Genomic DNA, 19,902 nt, shown 5'->3' with positions numbered 1-19,902 from the left:
CTCGCAGTGCTTTGGGAGAGCTCGGGGGCGTCGCGTCCCCACTGCTTCCCCCCACGTCAACGCGGAGGACTTGTTAACACGTCTTACAGATAAATAAATAAGGGGGGCGGGGCGGCCGGGCCGGGGCCGGGTCCGGGTCCGGGGCCGGGTCCGGGGCCGGGGTCGCGGCGCTGCGGCGCGCGAGCGGCCAGACACCGCAACCCGCGCGAGCCGCTCGCGCGCCCCGCGTCCCCCTCGGAGCCGATCTAATCAATGACACCCAGCGCCCGCCGCGGCCCCGCCCCCCGCCTCCTCCCATTGGCCGGGCCGCGCCGGCGCCGCCGCCGCCCATTGGCTGGCGGGGAATCCGTATCAATGTTTAAGCCGCGGCGTGAGGTGAATAGAGGCAGTCGGAGAGCGGCGCTGGGCGAGCGCGGCGCGGCGGCCCCGCGAGTGCTGCAGTGAGGGAGGCGAGGAGGGGGGAGAGAGGGAGAGAGAGAGCGAGCGCGGCTCCAACTGTTGAATTTTCACTGAATTCTCCACTTACCTGCGGGCGGCTGGTGAAATGGATCTGGTTTATCGGGGATCGGCGTTCGCTCCGCGTGCTGCCTGGCTAAGACTGGCGACCGTCTGTTTGCAAGGGGCCACCCATCAATGAGGCAGAGAAGAATAATTGTTTTTTCTTCTTTTGCGTTTGAAAGCCTCCCTGCCACACGTTGCAGAATTAACTGTGTACTTTGGGTCCGGACTCAAATAAAGGAGAAAAAACAGTGCAGAACTGAGACTCGGAACTAGATCTGTGAGCTATGTATTGGAAACCTATGTTTTTATTGCCTTTTTTTTTTTTTTTCTCTTTTAATGTGAAAGATCTCTGATTTATTTCACACATAACACTGAGGAAAGGTGGTTAAAAACACTCAGCAAAGCAGGAGACAGACGCGCCTCTGTGCCAGTGAGTGGATAACAGCCTTGTTTTCCTGATCCTCAGTCTCCCGGAGAAAGAGGTATAGTAAAAGTGTAGCTGGATCTGACACCCCCACCTTCTCCTGTTTTTTTTTTTTTTTTTTCCTTCTTTCTTCCCTCCTTCCTCTCCAAAATATAAATCTGATTAATTTCTTTCCTGTCTATAGAGTGAGTCAGAGAAGCATTAGGAAGAAGCTGTAACTAATGCCTATGAAGGGAGGAACATGAGGAGATAGTGAATGTGATTTGTTCCGCTGGATCTGACTCATCCAAGCAGATTGAAACACCTGCATTTCTGGATTTGCCATTCATTTATTTCAGGTTGTTAAAAGAACCTGAAATAATATTTTGCTACCCTTCCCCAGTATTTACCTATACACCATATCACTAGGAAAGGTGTGTATCAGAGAGGGGGAACGCATCTGGCATTGCTGCCGCTCTTCTCTGTACCAAGATGCTCAGAGAGACTGTTAAAGCTTTGAAAGGACTGTAAAAAATGCATCACTCTTTTCGTGGAACTGCATAGGTTTTAATATAAGCGAATTAATCGATTAAAAGATCTCCTACTTTCTTCATCAGCAGGATTGTTTTTCCTCCTCACTCACCTCTCCTAAATGAAGAGAGCTAGGCGGCAGTGTCATTGGAAGGAGACGCTGAATAGAAAGAAAAGAGAGGCACTTGATAGCGCAGCCCTGTGAATAAAGGGACTGTTTCCCTTTTAGCGAGAGACTAAGAAAGAGAGAGAGTGTGTAGAGAGTGTGTGTGTGTGGTGGCTTTTCTTTCTCCCCCCCCCCCCCACCCCCCCCGCCCTCCCACCCCCTCTCTTGCTTTTTTTTTTTTTTTTTTTTTTAATCTATGCGTCCAGCCATGGGTTGCCTGTTGCTTTCCTCTCGGCTGGAGAGAAAAGCAAACTGGAATTAAACTGCATCGAGAAAAGTGCAGCTCCTCAGACACGCATACGCACACACGCATAGATACACGGAGAGAAAGGATGTGGTGGTGGCGGCGGCTACTGGCCTGTCTTAAAGAAACCGAACTGTGCTGCTGATTGAGCACGGTCTGAGCTTTCTCTCAAAATATATATTTACTGCTAGTGATGAAGGTCTGATGGTGGGTTTCTTAATTTTTTCACCCCAAAAGGACGGGTGGGAGGCTGGTAGTAGAGGGGGAGAAAGGAAGCTATAAATCCGAACACTAGTTTTTGCGGGCGGGGGCGGAGTGGTTTGGGGTTTGGGCTTTTTTTTTAATGTGTTTTGTTTTCCCCTTTTGCCCTGCAATCCTCATTCCCTCTCCCTCTGATTCGGGAAGGAAACAGTGACCCAGGGTGTACGAGACAGAGAGGGGGGAAATACCGACAGCAGCGAGATGCAGCTCTCCGCCGCAAGCAATGCAAGATTAGATCTCTAAATGCAGCAAAACACTCCCTGAAAACCAACAACCCCGCGGTGCAATCAGACATTTCACTGCCGCTCACTGCACACGAAGAGGGCTTCAACAACAAGCTGAGACTTTTTTTTCCCTTCAGTCTCTCTTCTACCCCTCCACTCCATCAATCGTATTACAAGCGATGAGTAGCAAATAAGCTTTTTTACCTCTGCTACAGACCTGTGACCATCCCCTTCTCCTATGTATATATAAATACACATATTTAAGAAATATTTCCGATCGTTTTTAGAACAAGAACCACAGCCGCCGGTTTTTTTATTTTTGTTATTTTTTTTATTATTATTCTTTGTACATCTGCGGGGATTCAAAGATCGGAAACACATCGCCTGCCCGGAGGAGAAGATCTTTTGCAAATTTTCTGATTTTTGAAACCCTTCCACTGCCGAAGTTGGACAGACGAAGTAACTGCGAGGGGACTGCAAGCACGGCAAGCTCTTGCTGAAAGGCTGCCGAAGCTGCTCCCTCCCCTCCCCCCCGACCCCCCCCCCCCCCCCCGATTGCTCCCTCCCTCTGAGCTACATGGTCTATTTGCTGCCTCTCATCCTGTGTCTCTGCAGATGTTTTAGAGCAACAGGTTCAGGAACTTGAAATATAGGGGTGGGGAAAGAGAAGGAAAAAAAAATCAAAAACAAAAAGGAAGGAGAGAAAGAACGGTCGGAGGAGGAAGAGCAACCCCAGAGCAGGAGGCAAAGAAGACGGGGACAACCCTGGTCGTCGCCGCTGCTCCTGCCGCCCCCACGCCTGCTCGGGGATGTACCTTTCCATTTGTTGCTTCTTCTTCTGCTGGGCTCCTGCCCTGTCGCTGAAGAACCTGAATTACTCGGTGCCAGAGGAGCAGGGAGCGGGCACGGTCATCGGGAACATCGGGCGCGATGCGCGGCTGGCAGCGGGAGGCGGGATGCTGCCCGCGGAGCGTGGCGTTCCCGGTGGCGGCCCCGGGGGCGGCCGCGGCCCCAAGTCTACCTTCCGAGTTCTGGAGAATTCAGCCCCGCACCTCCTGGACGTGGACGGGGAGAGCGGGCTGCTCTACACCAAGCAGCGCATTGACCGTGAGGCGCTGTGCCGGCGCAGCACCAAATGCCAGCTGTCCCTCGAGGTGTTCGCCAATGACCAGGAGATCTGCATGATCAAAGTGGAGATTCAGGACCTGAACGACAACGCACCGTCATTCCCTTCTGACCAAGTGGACATGGACATCTCCGAAAATGCTGCACCAGGCACCCGCTTTCCCCTCACCAGCGCCCACGATCCAGATGCTGGGGACAACGGTCTGCGCACCTACCTGCTCACTCGTGATGACTACGGCCTCTTCTCCCTCGATGTGAAGTCCCGTGGTGATGGCACTAAATTTCCAGAGCTGGTAATCCAGAAGCCATTAGACCGTGAGGAGCAGAGTCACCACACCCTGGTGTTGACAGCATTGGACGGTGGTGACCCACCGCGTTCAGGCACGGTGCAGATCAATGTGCGCCTCATTGACTCCAATGACAACAGCCCCATCTTTGAGGCAGCTTCCTATGTGGTAGAGCTGCCAGAGAATGCACCACTAGGCACGGCAGTCATTGACCTCAATGCCACTGATGCTGATGAGGGTACCAATGGAGAGGTGCTCTACTCCTTCAGTGGCTACGCACCGGAGCGTGTCCGTGACCTGTTCAGCATTGACCCACAGAGCGGCCTCATCCGTGTCAAGGGCAACCTGGACTATGAGGAGAGTGGCCTCATTGAGATTGATGTCCAAGCTCGGGACCTGGGGCCAAATCCCATCCCTGCTCACTGCAAGGTCACTGTCCGTCTCATCGACCGCAATGACAATGCTCCCACCATAGGCTTTGTCTCTGTTCGCCAGGGAGCTCTGAGTGAGGCTGCCCCACCAGGCACTGTCATTGCCCTGGTGCGGGTCACCGACCGTGACTCAGGCAAGAACGGGCAGCTCCAGTGTCGGGTGCTGGGCGGTGGCGGTGGGCCTGGTGCCATTCCTTTCACCCTGGAGGAGAACTATGACAACTTCTACACTGTGGTCACTGACCGACCCCTGGACCGTGAGGCACAGGATGAATACAATGTGACCATCGTGGCACGTGATGGGGGCAATCCCCCACTTAACTCCACCAAGTCATTTTCTGTCCGGATCCTTGATGAGAACGACAATCCACCCCACTTCAGCAAGAATCTTTATGTGTTGCAGGTGCCTGAGAACAACATCCCTGGAGAGTACCTGGGCTCAGTCTTGGCCCAGGATCCTGACTTGGGCCAAAATGGGACAGTGTCTTATTCCATTCTGCCTGGGCATGTTGGAGATGTCTCCATCTACACCTATGTCTCTGTCAACCCCACGAATGGTGCTATTTATGCTCTGAGGAGCTTCAATTATGAGCAGACAAAGCACTTTGAGTTCCGTGTGCTGGCCAAAGACTCGGGTTCACCTCACCGTGAAAGCAATGCCACAGTGCGTGTCACTGTGCTCGATGTTAACGATAATGCGCCCCTCATCGTCCTGCCTGCCCTCATCAACGACACTGCTGAGCTGCAGGTGCCACGCAATGCTGGGGTGGGCTACCCTGTGGGCACCGTCCGCGCCCTGGACAGTGACTTTGGGGAGAGTGGGCGCCTCACGTATGAGATTGTGGAAGGCAATGAGGAGCACCTCTTTGAGATGGACCCCACCAGTGGGGAGATACGCACCTTGCACCCCTACTGGGAGGAGCTCAGCCCTGTGGCTGAACTGGTAGTAAAAGTCAGTGACCATGGCAAGCCCAGCCTCTCTGCTGTGGCCAAGCTCATAGTCAGGGCCTTGGCAGGGCCCCTGCCCGAGGCTGGCGAGCCGCAGGTAAATGGCGAGCAGCATCGGCGGCCACACTGGGACTTGTCACTGCCGCTGATTGTGACACTGAGCACTGTCTCCATCATCTTGCTGGCTGCCATGATCACTATTGCTGTGAAGTGCAAGAGAGAGAACAAGGAGATCCGCACCTATAATTGTCGCATTGCCGAGTATAGCCACCCTCAGCTGGGAGGAGGGGGAGGCAATGGCGGGGGAGGAGGAGGCAGTGGCAGTGGAGGGGGCAAGGGCAAGAAGAAGAAGATCAGCAAGAATGACATTATGCTGGTGCCCAGTGAGGGCGAGGACAGCCGGGGTCCCCTCAATGTTATGAACGTGGTGAGCAGCCCATCCCTGGCCACCTCACCCATGTACTTTGACTACCAGACCCGCCTGCCCCTCAGCTCTCCCAGGTCTGAGGTGATGTACCTGAAGCCCGCCTCCAACAACCTGACTGTACCCCAGGGACATGTGGGCTGCCACACCAGCTTCACAGGGCAAGGGACTAACGCCAGCGAGGCTCCCCCGAGCCGGATGTCCATAATTCAGGTAGGAGACTTTTAGAATACCCTGGACCTCACTTTAGACAATGGTTTAACTTTCCCTTTTGTCTGCAGTGCAGTCTGCTGTAAGGCACCACTGTAGGAACCACCACAAGTCACTAAAGAGAGGTGGACTTAATGAAAGTGGAACCAGACCACATCTGGTGGGTCTGCTTCTGCTGTCTCATTCATGTTTCCCGTGTGATTCAAAAGAAAATGCCCACTGAAACACAGACAGAGTTACGGCACTGCCAAAGAGGTGCATGTGAGAGTGTGGGCAGGAGTTTAGCTCATTTGAGGCATGCTGGGGTATTTTCCCAGGAGACTGTCAGACAGAGGTGGGCACTTCCACAGGTTTCACTTCTCTTTGGTTTGGGGTGGAGAAGAGGGAGGGCATTTCTGAAGTGGTCATACCTCCTGCAGTAACTAACAGGACAGGGAAGAAATTGCACACTGAGGACATCTATTGCAACAGTGTATTATAGCCCTCCAATCTTGTATATAAATATGAGCTATTGTTCCAAAATGTATGTTTTAATTTTTTAAAAAATTTTCTTCTCCAGAATATATGTCCATAAATATATTTTTTGACAGTATCATTGGGGCCCCATTGCCTCCTCCTCTCCCCATAAATAACTAATTTTTCAGTGCTGAAAATTCTGCTTAGTCAAATAGAAAGAAAATTTATGTGGTGACTCCCTCCTACCTCCAGATGTTAACAAAATTCACATCCTGTCATAAACCAGCAAACAGATTTCCAGTAGCCTGAGTCAACATTGATGATTGCTTTATAGTGAAAGACTTACATGCTCTGTCTTCTACCAAAGCTCATTTAGAAATTGTAGCTGGCTCCATTCTGCTGCCAATTATATCCACACTGTCCTCTACTGACTTTTGTGAATGTGAGAAATGGCAGAATTTGGACCATTGGATATAAGGTACTAATCAAAGAATGACTTAATTTTTAGCAGGTAGCTTAAAGTCCAAACTCAGAAGATTTATTTCAGAGCAGTGAACTTGCAGAGTGAAGGTGAGGGCAGAAATTGGCTCCAGTTGATTTAATTTAAAGTATTACTTCATGATTAATGCAGCTTAATGTTCAAACACTACAGGTATGTTCCAAAGTGATTTTTAACGTTCGGATTGAAAGCAGGCTCTGGATAATGACTATTAAATATATTTGAAATGTCATATCTATTTTATCCTGTGGTTCTCCTGATATGCTGTTCTGAGTCATAGGGGAATGAGCTGAGTGTATGAGAAGTGACACAGACTCATTTTGTGTATGCAGCTAGTGGGAAAGAAGTCGCACTGTAGTCACTTGATGTACCTAAAGAAGATTCATAATACCTTGGAGTTACCATGCCCTGTGATCTGTGAACACCAAATGTTCTACTTGCCAGCTGTATCTAATATTTTAAACTGAATAGAAATGGCCAGTGGTAATTGACTAAATTAAAAAATTGAATAGATTAAAAAAACAAAATTCAAGTAATCAATGACCTAGAAATGGAACATTTATAACTGAGAAAAAAAAGGAAAAAAACCTGCCTGTACAAGGTCACTGTAAACTAATCCTCAAGCAACTATTGGGTTGTGTTACAGAAACAATTTTATTTTATGCCTATCATGAATTTGTGTTGCTATCAATCAGGTGAGTGGAGCCATACTTAAAATCTGAAATTGATTTTAACAAAAAGTGACACTTTAGGAAAGAGTTCAGGTTAGGGCACAACCAGAGATAATTTGATTTATTATTCATGCTTTAAAAAACAAATAACTTTCCATGACACTTGTTTAAGTAATGTCAACTTTTTTTTACTGTGAAATGGAGTTGTCAGAAAGCTAAAAAAGAAACACTCCACGTTTTTTCTTACTGACAAGTGTAATAGTTACTAAAAGACAGAAAATTATACTTTCCTACAACCATGTAATGTCATATAAAGCAATTAATTAATGTATTGATGCTACTCAATAGTAAAGTTTCACTTGTAGTGTAAAATCCCTATGGAAAATATGATTCCTTCTTTTTTACAGTGTTCACTGTATAAGATCAATCATGATTTTTTTTTTCCTGAAATCTATATAAAGCTAAAAGAGGAATTTACTCCCTTAAAAAGTGTGTTGTGGTTTCTATAAGAGTTTTCATTATGACAACTATGGAAAATGTTAACTGAAACTCCTCATAACATATGCTGGTATATTTAATGCTGGTCTTGTATTCCCTCATTATCTACACAGAATGTTTTGGAAGTTTTCATGGTCCAGTCAGTAGATTAGAAAACATTCAGTTTTACCTAGTGTACAGCCTGTTCAAACATACTTACTGATACTATATTTTGTAGTTGTACTGGCAAAACAGGTAAGAAACAGTGTAGTAGGTTTCTGGTTAGAAAAGGTTTAGATTTAAAGTATCTAGAGGGGAAAATTGATCCTCTTCACTGTACTTTTGCATTACTAAAATACATTTTGTATTCTCCATCTCCACATCCCTGGAGTAAATGTTATATAAAATTTGCATTTAGAATGTAAGCACTACTTTGTCTGGTTCTGTACTTCTGCCTCATGTAAAATTTAAACTGCAGACTTAAGGAGAAATAGTAAAGGATCAGCCCTCTCTCTGGATCTACTATATCTTGAATCACTCCAAGAAACCTGTGTCTGCATATGTAAATTATACAGCTAGGAATCAAAGGTGTCAGCAGTGGGGAAAAAAAAAAAAAGAAAATCCAGCTGTTTTATCATGTCTTTTAATTATTCAATCCAGTTAAACTGTTTTCTTCAGTATCTGAATAAGGGGAAGGTAAAAAATTGTGTAAGGATTCTCTGACAAATGTTCCCATTAGTTTTTACAGATATGTTTTTGAAACAGGATAATCGCATACTATGCAATTCATACAATGTGACTGCATTTCTTCATACTCATTTTCTCAGCAACCGTTTAATGGCACAATTCTTTTTAAAACTATGTATATATTTATGTGTATATATATATGTACATACATACATATGCATACACATGTACACATATCTATGGAGATGTATTTACATGCTAAATATTATATTATTACTTAGTACATCCAATTTATTCTATAAATATTTAATAGCAAAAAACTTTTTTCTCAGTAAGATCCAAATTTTCTCACTCTTATTATGAGTGCATATTTATTTTTCCTTTCATTTACTAGTTAGACATAGTGAAGCCCATGGGCCTTATTGTTCCCTTATTTCGCATGAATAGTATTTTACTATACAGGTAGCCCAATTTATATCAACAAATACCTGTGGAGTAAAGTGTTACTTAGTGACTAAGGATTTCAGACTGACCCAGAAGGACCAGCAGTTGAATGAAATACTTCCTGATATGAGCAAGAGTGGTGTAATCTTGCCTCTCTTTAAGTGACTTCTGTTGCACACTAATCACACAATTTGACAGTTTGTGTGTTTGCTCATTACTTTGTAGCAGCCTACCTATTCACCACAGTTGCCTGTGTTACTTATATATGAACCAATGAACATCTTCAGTACCATAAAAATTAAATAGTTTAAACATACAAACATACATGTATAAAATGTTGGATGGACAAACAAGGATGCTGTATACATTCAGCTTTTATGGGTGCAAGAGACTTGTAAGTTCTTAAGTCCTCTGAAAATTGGCCATTTTTGATTTGATGTGCACCTGAGATTGATGTGTATTAAGAACAGTGTTTAACAAAATACTGGGAAGTGAAACATTTATACTTCACCAACCCATGTTTTATTGTTCTTAACTTCAGCAATCATTCTCTAAAGATAGTTTAGAAACAGTGCTTTCAAGCAAAAGCCTGTTACAAATATTTAAATATGGGAGTGCTGTACAATTCTCATTGCCAGGGTCAAAATTCAATGTGACTTTTGAATCACGTAAGAGCCAAACTATTAATTTTTATTGGGAAGAGGGAAAGCAGGAGCAAATGGAAACTAGACTTGGCTGAAAGAAGATTTCTGTTCACTCTAGTCCTTAAAAACTACTGGAAAAATTTAGTTTATCTCATTCTGGTGACCTACTCACCTGACTAAAAGATAACATACATATAGGTGTATTTCTCCTACCAGAATTCTGAGTTAGTTAGTTTGCATTTCCCTGTGTGAACAAGTCACAACTTCTTCTTGCAGATTTCCAATAGGTAAGGTAGATGGGTAAAGGAAAACTGCTAGTTTCTTTACACAAGTAGGTTCCAGAAATAGGTTCCTCAGAGTGAAATATCAGTAGTGTTGAAAACTATCTGCAATATACAAGAGTAGTGTTGATCATCCTGGAGATTATTTATTGCTATACTTTTGGTGCAAACTTGGGGAGTTTTGTAAATGTATCAGGAGTAAGGTGGGTGTGAATAAAAAAAGAGGTGGTCACAGCTTTTGTTAAACAACAGCTAAAAATGAATGGCTGTGTAGAAAGAAGCTCTCAAACTGGAAATTGCTGTATCTGCTGTACCAGGCACTCCTACATCATTTCAAGTACAGATCATTCTTAATACTTCAGGCATCTGATGTTTATGATGTGTCAATAGATTAATGTCAAGTCCCAGTGCAGCTTCATTGCCAGGTATCTAGTAGTACCTAAGAGTCTTCAAGGGAAATAAAAAGCATGAGCCATATTAGTGCTGCTCTGTCTTTAAATATGCTATTTCATACTTAGAAATTTCTGCTCAGAAATTTCAACACTACAAAAAGAAATATGCAGCTGCTGCATATAAGGAGAAGCAGCTTTCATCATAGAAGTTGCACTCATCCTCAGTGATTTAAATTCCTATCTGAAAATAGAGGTATATATTTTTATATATCTCCTACTTCAACTGAGGAGTATTATTCTCTGTTCTCACTAGAACTAGTGCAAGGTAACCTTTTTCATCAAGAGGATACTAGAGCAGTTCTAAACATTTGCAAGTTTGCAGGTTTATACTCTATATATTCCAGAGATTACCAGCTACCTATTCTAGGGCTGTATCTAAAGACACTAAGTTGTGAGATGCAGCTCTTGAACTACCCATCTATGTATCATTATTGCAGCTTTAACAGTGTTTTACAAGGCTAGATGTTTTGCAAAATAATTCCTCTGAATGCTTGCATTTTGTTAATACAGTCTGCAGTTTTGTGTACAGTCTGGGTTTTTTTTATATAGTTCTTCAGCTTTAGTTTCATTCACTGGATGAAGTCCATCCTAGAGTTGACTAGGGAAGAATTTCAGTATGAAAGCTTTCCTATTAATCCATGAAGTTTTTTGTTTGTTTTGTTTTTTTGTTTGGGGTTTTTTTTTGTTGTTGTTGTTTTTTTGTTGTTTTTCAAGTCAAGATGCACTGCATAGTATAGTGGCACAAAGTACATACATTTTAGGACCAGATCTGGCAACACACCACTTACTGTGGCATCTGCACTGGCTGCTGAAATAGACAGAGGAAGCAGAATTGAACTAATTTTTTGTGTTACATCTATTCTGATCTTGATCTGAGTTCCTTGCTGGTGATATTTATAGCACTATTATTTTAAAACGATAATTCTTGATATACTGGTCTCTTTGAAATCTAAAGAACTTTCCAAGATGAAAAGCTGTAATAAAGAACAATTAAAAATAGAGAAAAAAAAACAATTTAAGAGTCTAAAGTGGAATATACATATTATAAAAAAGAAAACAGTCTTTCCAGAACAGAAATTCATGTTAACAAAAAAATAAGAATAATAATACCTCTGTAGAACTTGCTGTTTTATAAAAGACATGAAACAGTGAAACAGTTATGTAAGATTGAGTGCCACAGCTCTCAACTGCTTTTAAAGTTATCCAGGCTTTCTACATCTTTGTGTTCACTGTCACTACCTAAACTTAGCTGGAAAGATCCCTACAAATTTGTGATTACCAGTGCAATTTCAAAGACTGATCAATCCTTTGAAGAGTTATCTTCAACAACATCTATTCTCAAGTTTCTTTTATCCTTTCCCATGTTGATGAAAAGGCAGTTCTTACTCGTAATTCAGTCAATAGCATAAGTTTGACTTCATAAATTATTTTGGGGTTCAAGAGTGAATCATGACAAAGACCTCTGTGGAATGCAGCTAAAAACAGTATGATTGGGCTCTCAATTTTTGAGGGTTTTGTGATTTTTTTTTTCTTACTGCATCTTTACAAACAATTAAGGAGGCTGGAATTTAAATTATGTGAATTGCAACACAGTTTCATAGAATGGTTTAGGTTGGGCAATACTTTTAGGATTCTAATGGTTAACCCAGAGTAATCATGTGTACAGTGGAAAAGAAATCAAATACTCCATTGAACATATTGCTGAACATGTTACTACATGTTTTCATATATTTCTGAAACTGTGAATACAGCACTATTATTAAAACTCAGTAAATATTTTTACATGGAAAATTGGAAATAAGTATATTTGAAATACTGACAAATATTACTTGGTATTAAGAAAGCATAGATACAGTCTGGTTTCTCTGATAAGATGAAAGTGTCATTAAAAAGTTTCTCCCAAGTCACAACATCTGGATCTGAAGACGCTTTAATTTATTAAAAAAAAATAATTTTTTTGTCTTTTTTCCCCAGCACATTTTTTTCTTTCACTTCACTACCTTCCTCCCTAGAAAGCATTAACATATCAACAAATATTTACATATGTTTCTAAGTATCATGCCTAATTTCTTTTTTCTTTTGTTGTTTCTACAAAAGTTAAAATTTTTAAGTTAAATTAGTTTTAGGTTTTGCCATGCAAGGCACACATACAAAAAGTGGATGTATGTAGGTTGTTTTTTGGATTTGTTTTTGGTCTTTATCTGAAGAAAGCATATATGTTGCATGGCAGAATTCTTCAGATACTTCTTCAAGCCTGAAGAACACCTGCATGTATGAAGAAAAGATATTTTAACACTAGTATTAATGTTTTCCAATAGGTAAAAAAAATCAGTGATGAGAACTTAAACAAGGATTTGTTGACCAGAGCAGAAACACAGCTGTGTTTTCATCTTTAAATTATAGAAGCAATCCTCTGATGCCAAAAGGTCAGTGTAGAGCAGTTGGGACAAATTTTTGCAGCAGACAGCCTGAAAGCTTTATGCTTTCAATTGTATGGCTACTTCAGCTGTAAGAGAAGTGGTAAAATTAATGCTAAAGTGTTCAAAAATACAGGAAACAAGTAAAACTCTCAGGGGACTGCAGGCTCTTGCCTTAATAGAAAAAAGAGGGAAAAAAAAAAAAAAAAGAAGTACTAGGAAGAGAGTGGCAAAATTCCTGGGGAAAAAAATTCCTTGAGTTTAAGTGTTTTCTTTGTTACGTATTTAAGGGGGCATCGAGGATATTAACAAGTCACTGCTTTTGTTGATTAGATGAAACAGAGTAATGTGCAGCTGCCATAAATCTTACCCAGGGTGTATTCTAAGCCCTACTAATCTATTTGTCATAGTGCAACCTTTGTTTTTCAGTCTGCTGTAGACATTTTTTTTTTTTTAAATAAAAGAAGATTCTGGATTAATTACTGTAAATCCTACGAGAAAGAAAAAAACAGAAATTATTAAGCAGTTTTGATAAAATACTCAGTATTAAGTACTACATTCAAGAACAAGCAAATTCTTACGAATGTCCCTGTTAATTAGGATATTAAACAGTGCTTTAAATAACTTTCTTGAGCAGTCATATATTTTCTAGCTAAATCCCAGAGGCCGCTGATACATTTCCTTCTTTATAAGATCACACAAGAACCATCTCTTTCTCCTACTGGTTTTCTTCCACTAGGTAGTTGTGTGTTACCTGCGCAGAAAAGATAGCAGAGCAATTCATCCACTTGCTTGACATGAGGTGTCTTTTTTTTGCCCTGAAAACTGAGCAGTCCCTCTACATATAAAGACAAAACTGCATAGTTTCAGCCAATATTAGTGTTATTTGTACAGAGGAACAGCATAAAGATCAATTTGTATCTCACTCTAGTTCACTGAGGGTGTGTCTCCTTCTCCAATCCTTAAGACAATCAGTCCCATACTGGTCTATTTTCAATAGAATAAGATATAAGCAATTGAGGCATCTTAAGTTCTTCAAATTAAGATATTTGATTTTAACCATGGACCTTTCATGGCTTTGTAGAATGTCTCAGAGTTTCTTACATTCATAAAATACTTTAACCCGTAACAGAAAAGTTCCTAATCTCATCCTGTTTCCTGCTGGGTGGCTTTGTGTTGCAGTCTCTGTGGCCTGCCAAAGGAGAGCTCCAAAAGGGAAAGGAAAACTCTTGTCATGGGATGCAAATGCATCATTTCAGCTGTGTGGTGAGACCTCTGATCGATACATTGTAGGTTCTTGCAGTGATAGTCATGCAGAGCTATTTTCTGAGAGCAGTTCAGACCTGGTCTGCGTACGACGTGTGTGTATCGCCTGTACTAGCTCTAGTGACACTGTGATTGCTCGTATTTCCAGTCCTTTCCCTGGAACATTTCCAGGCACTTTTATTATATTGAAATGGCTCTTACAGTTCATTGAGCATCCAGCATAATACTTTGAATATGACTAGTGCATGTGCATATATTTATTAAAACAAAAAAAAAAATCAGGCAGTTAAACCACATAATTATGGGAAAATGAATCATAACAATAAAAGACCATTTAAGTTAACAAGTTTGTGATCAAAGAATAAATACAGGTTAGATGAATGAGACTCTAGATATAACCAATCTACATAAATAAGCTTTGGTCTGATTAGAGGATAGGAATATATTAAAATAATCTTAAAGTGTTTTAGAAGTATTTTACTTTAATATTTTTATAATTTCTAGTTTAATTTCATCATATTTTTAACATTTCCACTCTATAAAAAGACCTGAGTTAAATGATAAACTACTTATACATGCTTTTATTTTTTGATTAACAATGTTTACAGTGCAAAAAAAAGTCTAAACTAATACAAGTGAACAAAAGTAACATCATAAGTTTTCATTCTGGTTTGACTGTGTTGTGTGTCAAAAACATAAAACATTTTTAATGTCTTAATTTAATTTTTTTTTATGTGGCAATGTTTTTTGATTGATTTTTAATTAAAGAAAAACATTAAAGGGAACATTTAAAGGACAATTTCTTGTTTACTGTCTTTATCAGCAGAGAGCAGCCTTTGTAGTGTTTGAAAGCTGGTGCATTAAAAATCAATTTCAAGTCTTCAAAGCTGTAAACTCTTGGTTGCTTTGTAGATATATACTGTTTTTAAAATCATTGGAAGCACAGTTGACAATTGAATTAAAACAAAAGGTAAATAATGGTTTCATGAACATTTGAGGGATTTTCATGTATTTTTAATAATAGCTACAGGAATTTTTTATAACAAGAGACATGTGAATAACAATTTGTAGCTTTTAAATGCATAATTTGTTCCTAAAGACAGTTTTTTTGTATTCTTTTATTAAGAGAATTTTATTTTAAACTTCTCTTGGTGTTATTCTGTTGTTTTTACTGAATACCATGATTCAAACAGAACATGTCAGTCAGTTTCTTTACTTACTATATTTCTGTCTCGCTCTTTGCTGATTGCTAAGCAACCACTTATGATTGTTTAGCTACAAATCAGTTTAAAAAAAAAAAAAAAAGTAAGCTGAAGTGGGCTAAACAAATGTTCATTAATTCTTAATGAAAATATTTAAATTCTATAAAATTTTAAAAGTAACAAAGAAAAGAACATTGTCTTACTGATGTACTTCAGATTCAGCACTTGAGTGACTGCCAGCAGAGTAAAAAATGCTCTTTTTGTGCAAATTTAGAAAAAATCATGTCCTTAGAGCATGAGTAATTTTGAGGCCAGTGGAAATATACATATATATATATAATTCAATTAATATTATTTATTTCAGGGCAGGATCCTTAAAACACCTAATCAGTAATCATTTAAATTTAGGTCAATAGAACCATAAAATTAAATAGATCATTTGCAGTTGTGGGATTGCTGATGTGCATAAGCATGTGCATTATTCAGCCCAGAATCTGTTAGACTGTGTTACCTGAACTGCTCCCTGTTGCTTCTCTCCTTTGCTTTAAGAACACTGCAAAGCTGCAAAAGCTGTTAGTTTCACTTAGCCTCCAACTACATTTTCTCGTATTCTGTTGAGATAGTCCTGATGTCTTGCTTTCTTGCAGAGACTTGAGTAATTTGTTATGCAGATTTGAAGATCATAAAAACAATCCTGCTTTGATGATCATGAGCCAGATTATCCAGCCACAGCTGTAAAGTAGCAAGTGTGTTCTTTTGTGATCTCTTCATCATTTCAGTGGATCAAATGACAGTAAGAATATAGTGGAATTTAGAGTGCTTAAGAAATAATGAAATTAAAAGCCTTTTTAAAATGACAACCACGAACCCTTAGAAACTATTATATTTCTAGGCTATGGGCCAGATATGTAACTGTGTGTACACATGCATACATGGATATACACAGAAAAGAGAGCAGAATGGAAGCAAAAGAACTGTTGAGATGGATAAAAAAAAACCATTATTAATGAGAAATGTGCATCTAATATATAATTTTTTTAATATTGTATATGATCTGAACAGAGCTGTGTAGAAGTGTTTTGGAAGATGCTGTCAACCTGCGCCTTTTGCTGCAAACTAGAATGCATCAAGTTTAGAGACAAATTATGTTGTCATTTTTCTCCTGAGGCAAGAGTATTGGTAAGGAAGGACCTAATTTTCCACTTTGTGATGGAATCCTGCTATCAAACTTCAGGATTGAGAGTGATGATTAAAAGGAAGTATAATTCATGCAAAATGTGAAAAGAAACAGCACTTAACTGATTCCATAGACTGTGTTAGTTATTAAAAAGCACATGATAATTTGCATCTCATAGCTCCAAGGTGAGAAATATATCAGTCAACTTTGTAGCTGTTGGGTGAAAAGGAGGTGAAAACAATATGTTGTCTGCTACTTCTTTCAATATACAGTTTTTATTTTGTCTAAATCTGTACATGTGTTTTTGTCTATTTAAACCACGTATTCTACTTTTCAGGTGTAACAGACAATAGTATTGCAAGGAGCAGAAGCAATTGTATCAATTTATTTTGTTATGTATTCATTGGCCATCACATACATGATCTTTCCCAAAAGTATACTTCTCATTATTGCAACAATGTGACATAACAAAATAATAATTTCTTCAAGCATGAAGTAAACTAATTTTAAGTATTTTTCTGGGCTCATTTATTTCAAACAGCCTTCTAAAATTTTGACGAGAACTTTAATTTCAGTTCCTTTGATATATGTGTAGACCACAAATAGTCTTTCCTTCATCCCCTGATAGTGGCAAAGGAAACTTAGGAATGTGTATCTGGATTTTTAGATTTTGACCTACTTGTAAAGCAAGAGGAAGCTGTTTCTATTAAACAAAAAAATGTAAGCTTCAAGAATTTTGGTTAGCAATGGCAAGAGTATTTAGATAAATTACGTGCAGTCATACTTGTCTTGCTGATACGTGTGAATGAATAAATAGGCACACATGCTGAATAGCCATGGGAGGAGAACACTTTTTTAAGGGAAAGTTTTTGCTCTGATTTAAGTTTTGGGTTTTCTATAGTGTTTTATAATAAAGACAATTACATAGTAATTTGGGTTAGAATGCATGCCCAGTTCCCCATCTCAAAACCCAATTTGTTACTACCTGTGGCTATTTCTATTAAAAAAGAAACATAATTACTATGAGTCTCAGCAGTCTAAGAGTAAATTTTTGCAATTACAATGCTTCCCTTGGGCAGATATATGAAAATGGCAGATTAATTCCTGCCAGTCTATTCCTTGCACATTCTTAAGGTTACTGGTATGTTGGACTATCATTATATTGATGCTGTTTATTATCCTTTGGCTAAGGTTAAAGAAGGAATGCTACTATAAACCCTTGAAACTAGGATGGTATATCACTGCCTTGCAAAGTCTCTGTGCTGAAGTGTGATCAACACCATCCTTAGAACAAGATACCACTTCTGTTTTTATGGAAAGTGGATGGTTTTGCTGTTGATTTTAACATTGTTTAGAAGGGCATTTCAAATTTTATTGCTTTATGCTTCAACAGATTTAAATAAAAACACCAAAGTCAAGTTTAATCATTCTTAGGAATTTATTAAGACATTAATAAAGCTGCAGCTTTATAGTTTTTGTTTTTGTTTTTTTTTTTTCAAATAGCACAATGCATGAAACACCAGTAAAGTTAGATGGCCCTGAATTATCTAAATGAACACATTCCTATGGAAATAATTCATCTTCCAGTGGGTTTTTCTACCTGTAAACAAGTTTTGAGAGCATATGAGTAAATGAATTACATGCAAAGGCTGTGCTCTGGAGATCACTCTCTGCAGAACCTAACTCCATGTTGAATTCCAATGAAGATGGAAGTTGATGTGGCTTCACATGGGGTCATGATCCACCTGCAGGGAGCAGCATTAGTCTGTGTTACACATGATCTGGTTTGAGTATCCAGGAAAAGCAGTACGAACAATCCCAAGTTTTTTGTGGTTTTTTTTTTTTTTTTTTTCATTTTGCATGAACTTTTGTTTGAAATTTTGTGCACTGTACCTGTAGTGTTTTCTTTTCTTTTCCTGTTTTGAAACAGGTTTCTACATATGCACAATTCTGAATGTCAACTTGGGAACATCTGTGATGTGGGCATTATTTAGAGAAGTTTTCATTAACTATTTTCTTTGAGAGGTCTCAAATAAATTTTTAAAAAGTAAAATATATATTCATCTTTCAGTTGGTGTTCAATACATTCCACTTTGCAAAAAAGTGATCACATACTGGGTGAGCATTCTATCTAATTAGATAGAGAGTCCATAATTAAATCCCTGTGTTCTAACAAACCCCTCAGTCAAATATTAGCATTCATGTTCAGTCACTCTATCCCCGGTGAAACCTGCAGCCCTGTCCTAGATATTGACAAACAAACACTGCTTTGGAACAGAACGATGACTTTATATAATCCTGGAATCTGCAGAGACTGTATCTTATGTGGATCTTCTTAATTTTACAGAAAGATCTGATTTCAGAGTCTTGATATGGCAAGCCATAATGAGAAGGGCAATCCAGAACATTTTATTTCCAGCTCTTTAAGAATTTACAGATCAAAGTCAGTTCTTAAATGCCTATTAAGTTAGAGATTACCTGTGGTTAAGTGGTGGTTGTGTCCTAGATGAGGTGATCCTATAAAGAAAGGCAGCTATTTTTTCTTTTGCTTGTTTTATATCAATTTAATAGAGAGTATTATCAGAAGAACATTGTAGTAGGTTAACATTGAAGTGACAGAGTTGTGGATGCATGCACACAGCCCTGTATCAGAACAGCCTTATTTTTTTCCGTCCAAATCTACTTGACCACTGCTACTATGCTCATGGTATAATGGTGTATTCAATCAAACTTTCCATTTTATGAGGTACCTCATCATAGACACATGACTGTTATGACTTTAAAATACATTTAGGGACAGAACCTCTTGCTAAATTTGTGCAAGTCTAAATTATTTATCTTATGTCACAAATAATAAATCAACTCATCACCATTTTCAGTTGAAAATCTCCTTGCATGGCTGTGTGAGTCTGTAAAACTTGATGATCTACTATTCTGTCATTATTTTGGCAGCATATTTAGTGCTTTCCTAGTGCTTAGAGGAAATAATTATGTGAAGGTGTTTGTGTGAAAGTAGGGCTTTGTGTATTGCCACAAATGTTTAGAGAATACCTTGTTGAGTATTTTCAAGAAAAAAGTTGATATAAAGAGTTGCATGACCTAAATAAGAAATTAGACAAAAACTTATAATGTAAATTTCAGCATCTATGATTTTCTTCTGAATTCCTAGGGAATTTAAGGGAATCATTGCGTTTCTGGTGTGGTATTTTAGGAAGAGAAAGGGGATAAGGTGGCAGCTTTAAAGAAAAGGAGGTGATCTAGATTTACCCCTTTTTTTCTGATCGCCACCTAGGAAGAAAGCTTCAGTGTTCCTCTTTGTGTGTGTTTTCTGTGTAGACAGTGTGGCTTCAGAACCAAATCCTGCTCCATCTTTGTTGCTAATTTCTTTCACTCTGTAGGAAAGAAACACAACTGGAATTTTGTGCTGCATAGAGCATTTGCTGCCTATCTAATCACCTTTCCCCGTCACTGCCA

General features: G+C 39.7%; 1 protein-coding gene across 4 annotated transcripts in view; it reads left to right on the top strand.

Moving 5' to 3' along the window:
- Positions 1-375: 375 nt before the first annotated feature.
- Positions 376-19,902, top strand: part of PCDH17 (protocadherin 17) — a 90,366-nt gene continuing 70,839 nt past the window's right edge. For 2 of the 4 annotated variants that reach the window (XM_021530800.2, XM_077781372.1), the window contains exons 1-2: positions 376-983; positions 2,251-5,758. In XM_021530800.2, coding sequence (XP_021386475.2) covers positions 3,140-5,758 — 2,619 coding nt within the window. In that variant the 5' untranslated portion in view covers positions 376-983; positions 2,251-3,139. Of the gene's footprint in view, positions 984-1,787; positions 2,053-2,250; positions 5,759-19,902 lie in introns of those variants that run through there. The other 2 variants (XM_021530799.2, XM_077781373.1) reach the window with 2 other exon arrangements.

The sequence above is a fragment of the Lonchura striata genome, chromosome 2 (genome assembly GCF_046129695.1).
Source record: "Lonchura striata isolate bLonStr1 chromosome 2, bLonStr1.mat, whole genome shotgun sequence".
Taxonomy (NCBI): domain Eukaryota; kingdom Metazoa; phylum Chordata; class Aves; order Passeriformes; family Estrildidae; genus Lonchura; species Lonchura striata.
This window is presented reverse-complemented; position numbering and strand designations above follow the sequence as displayed.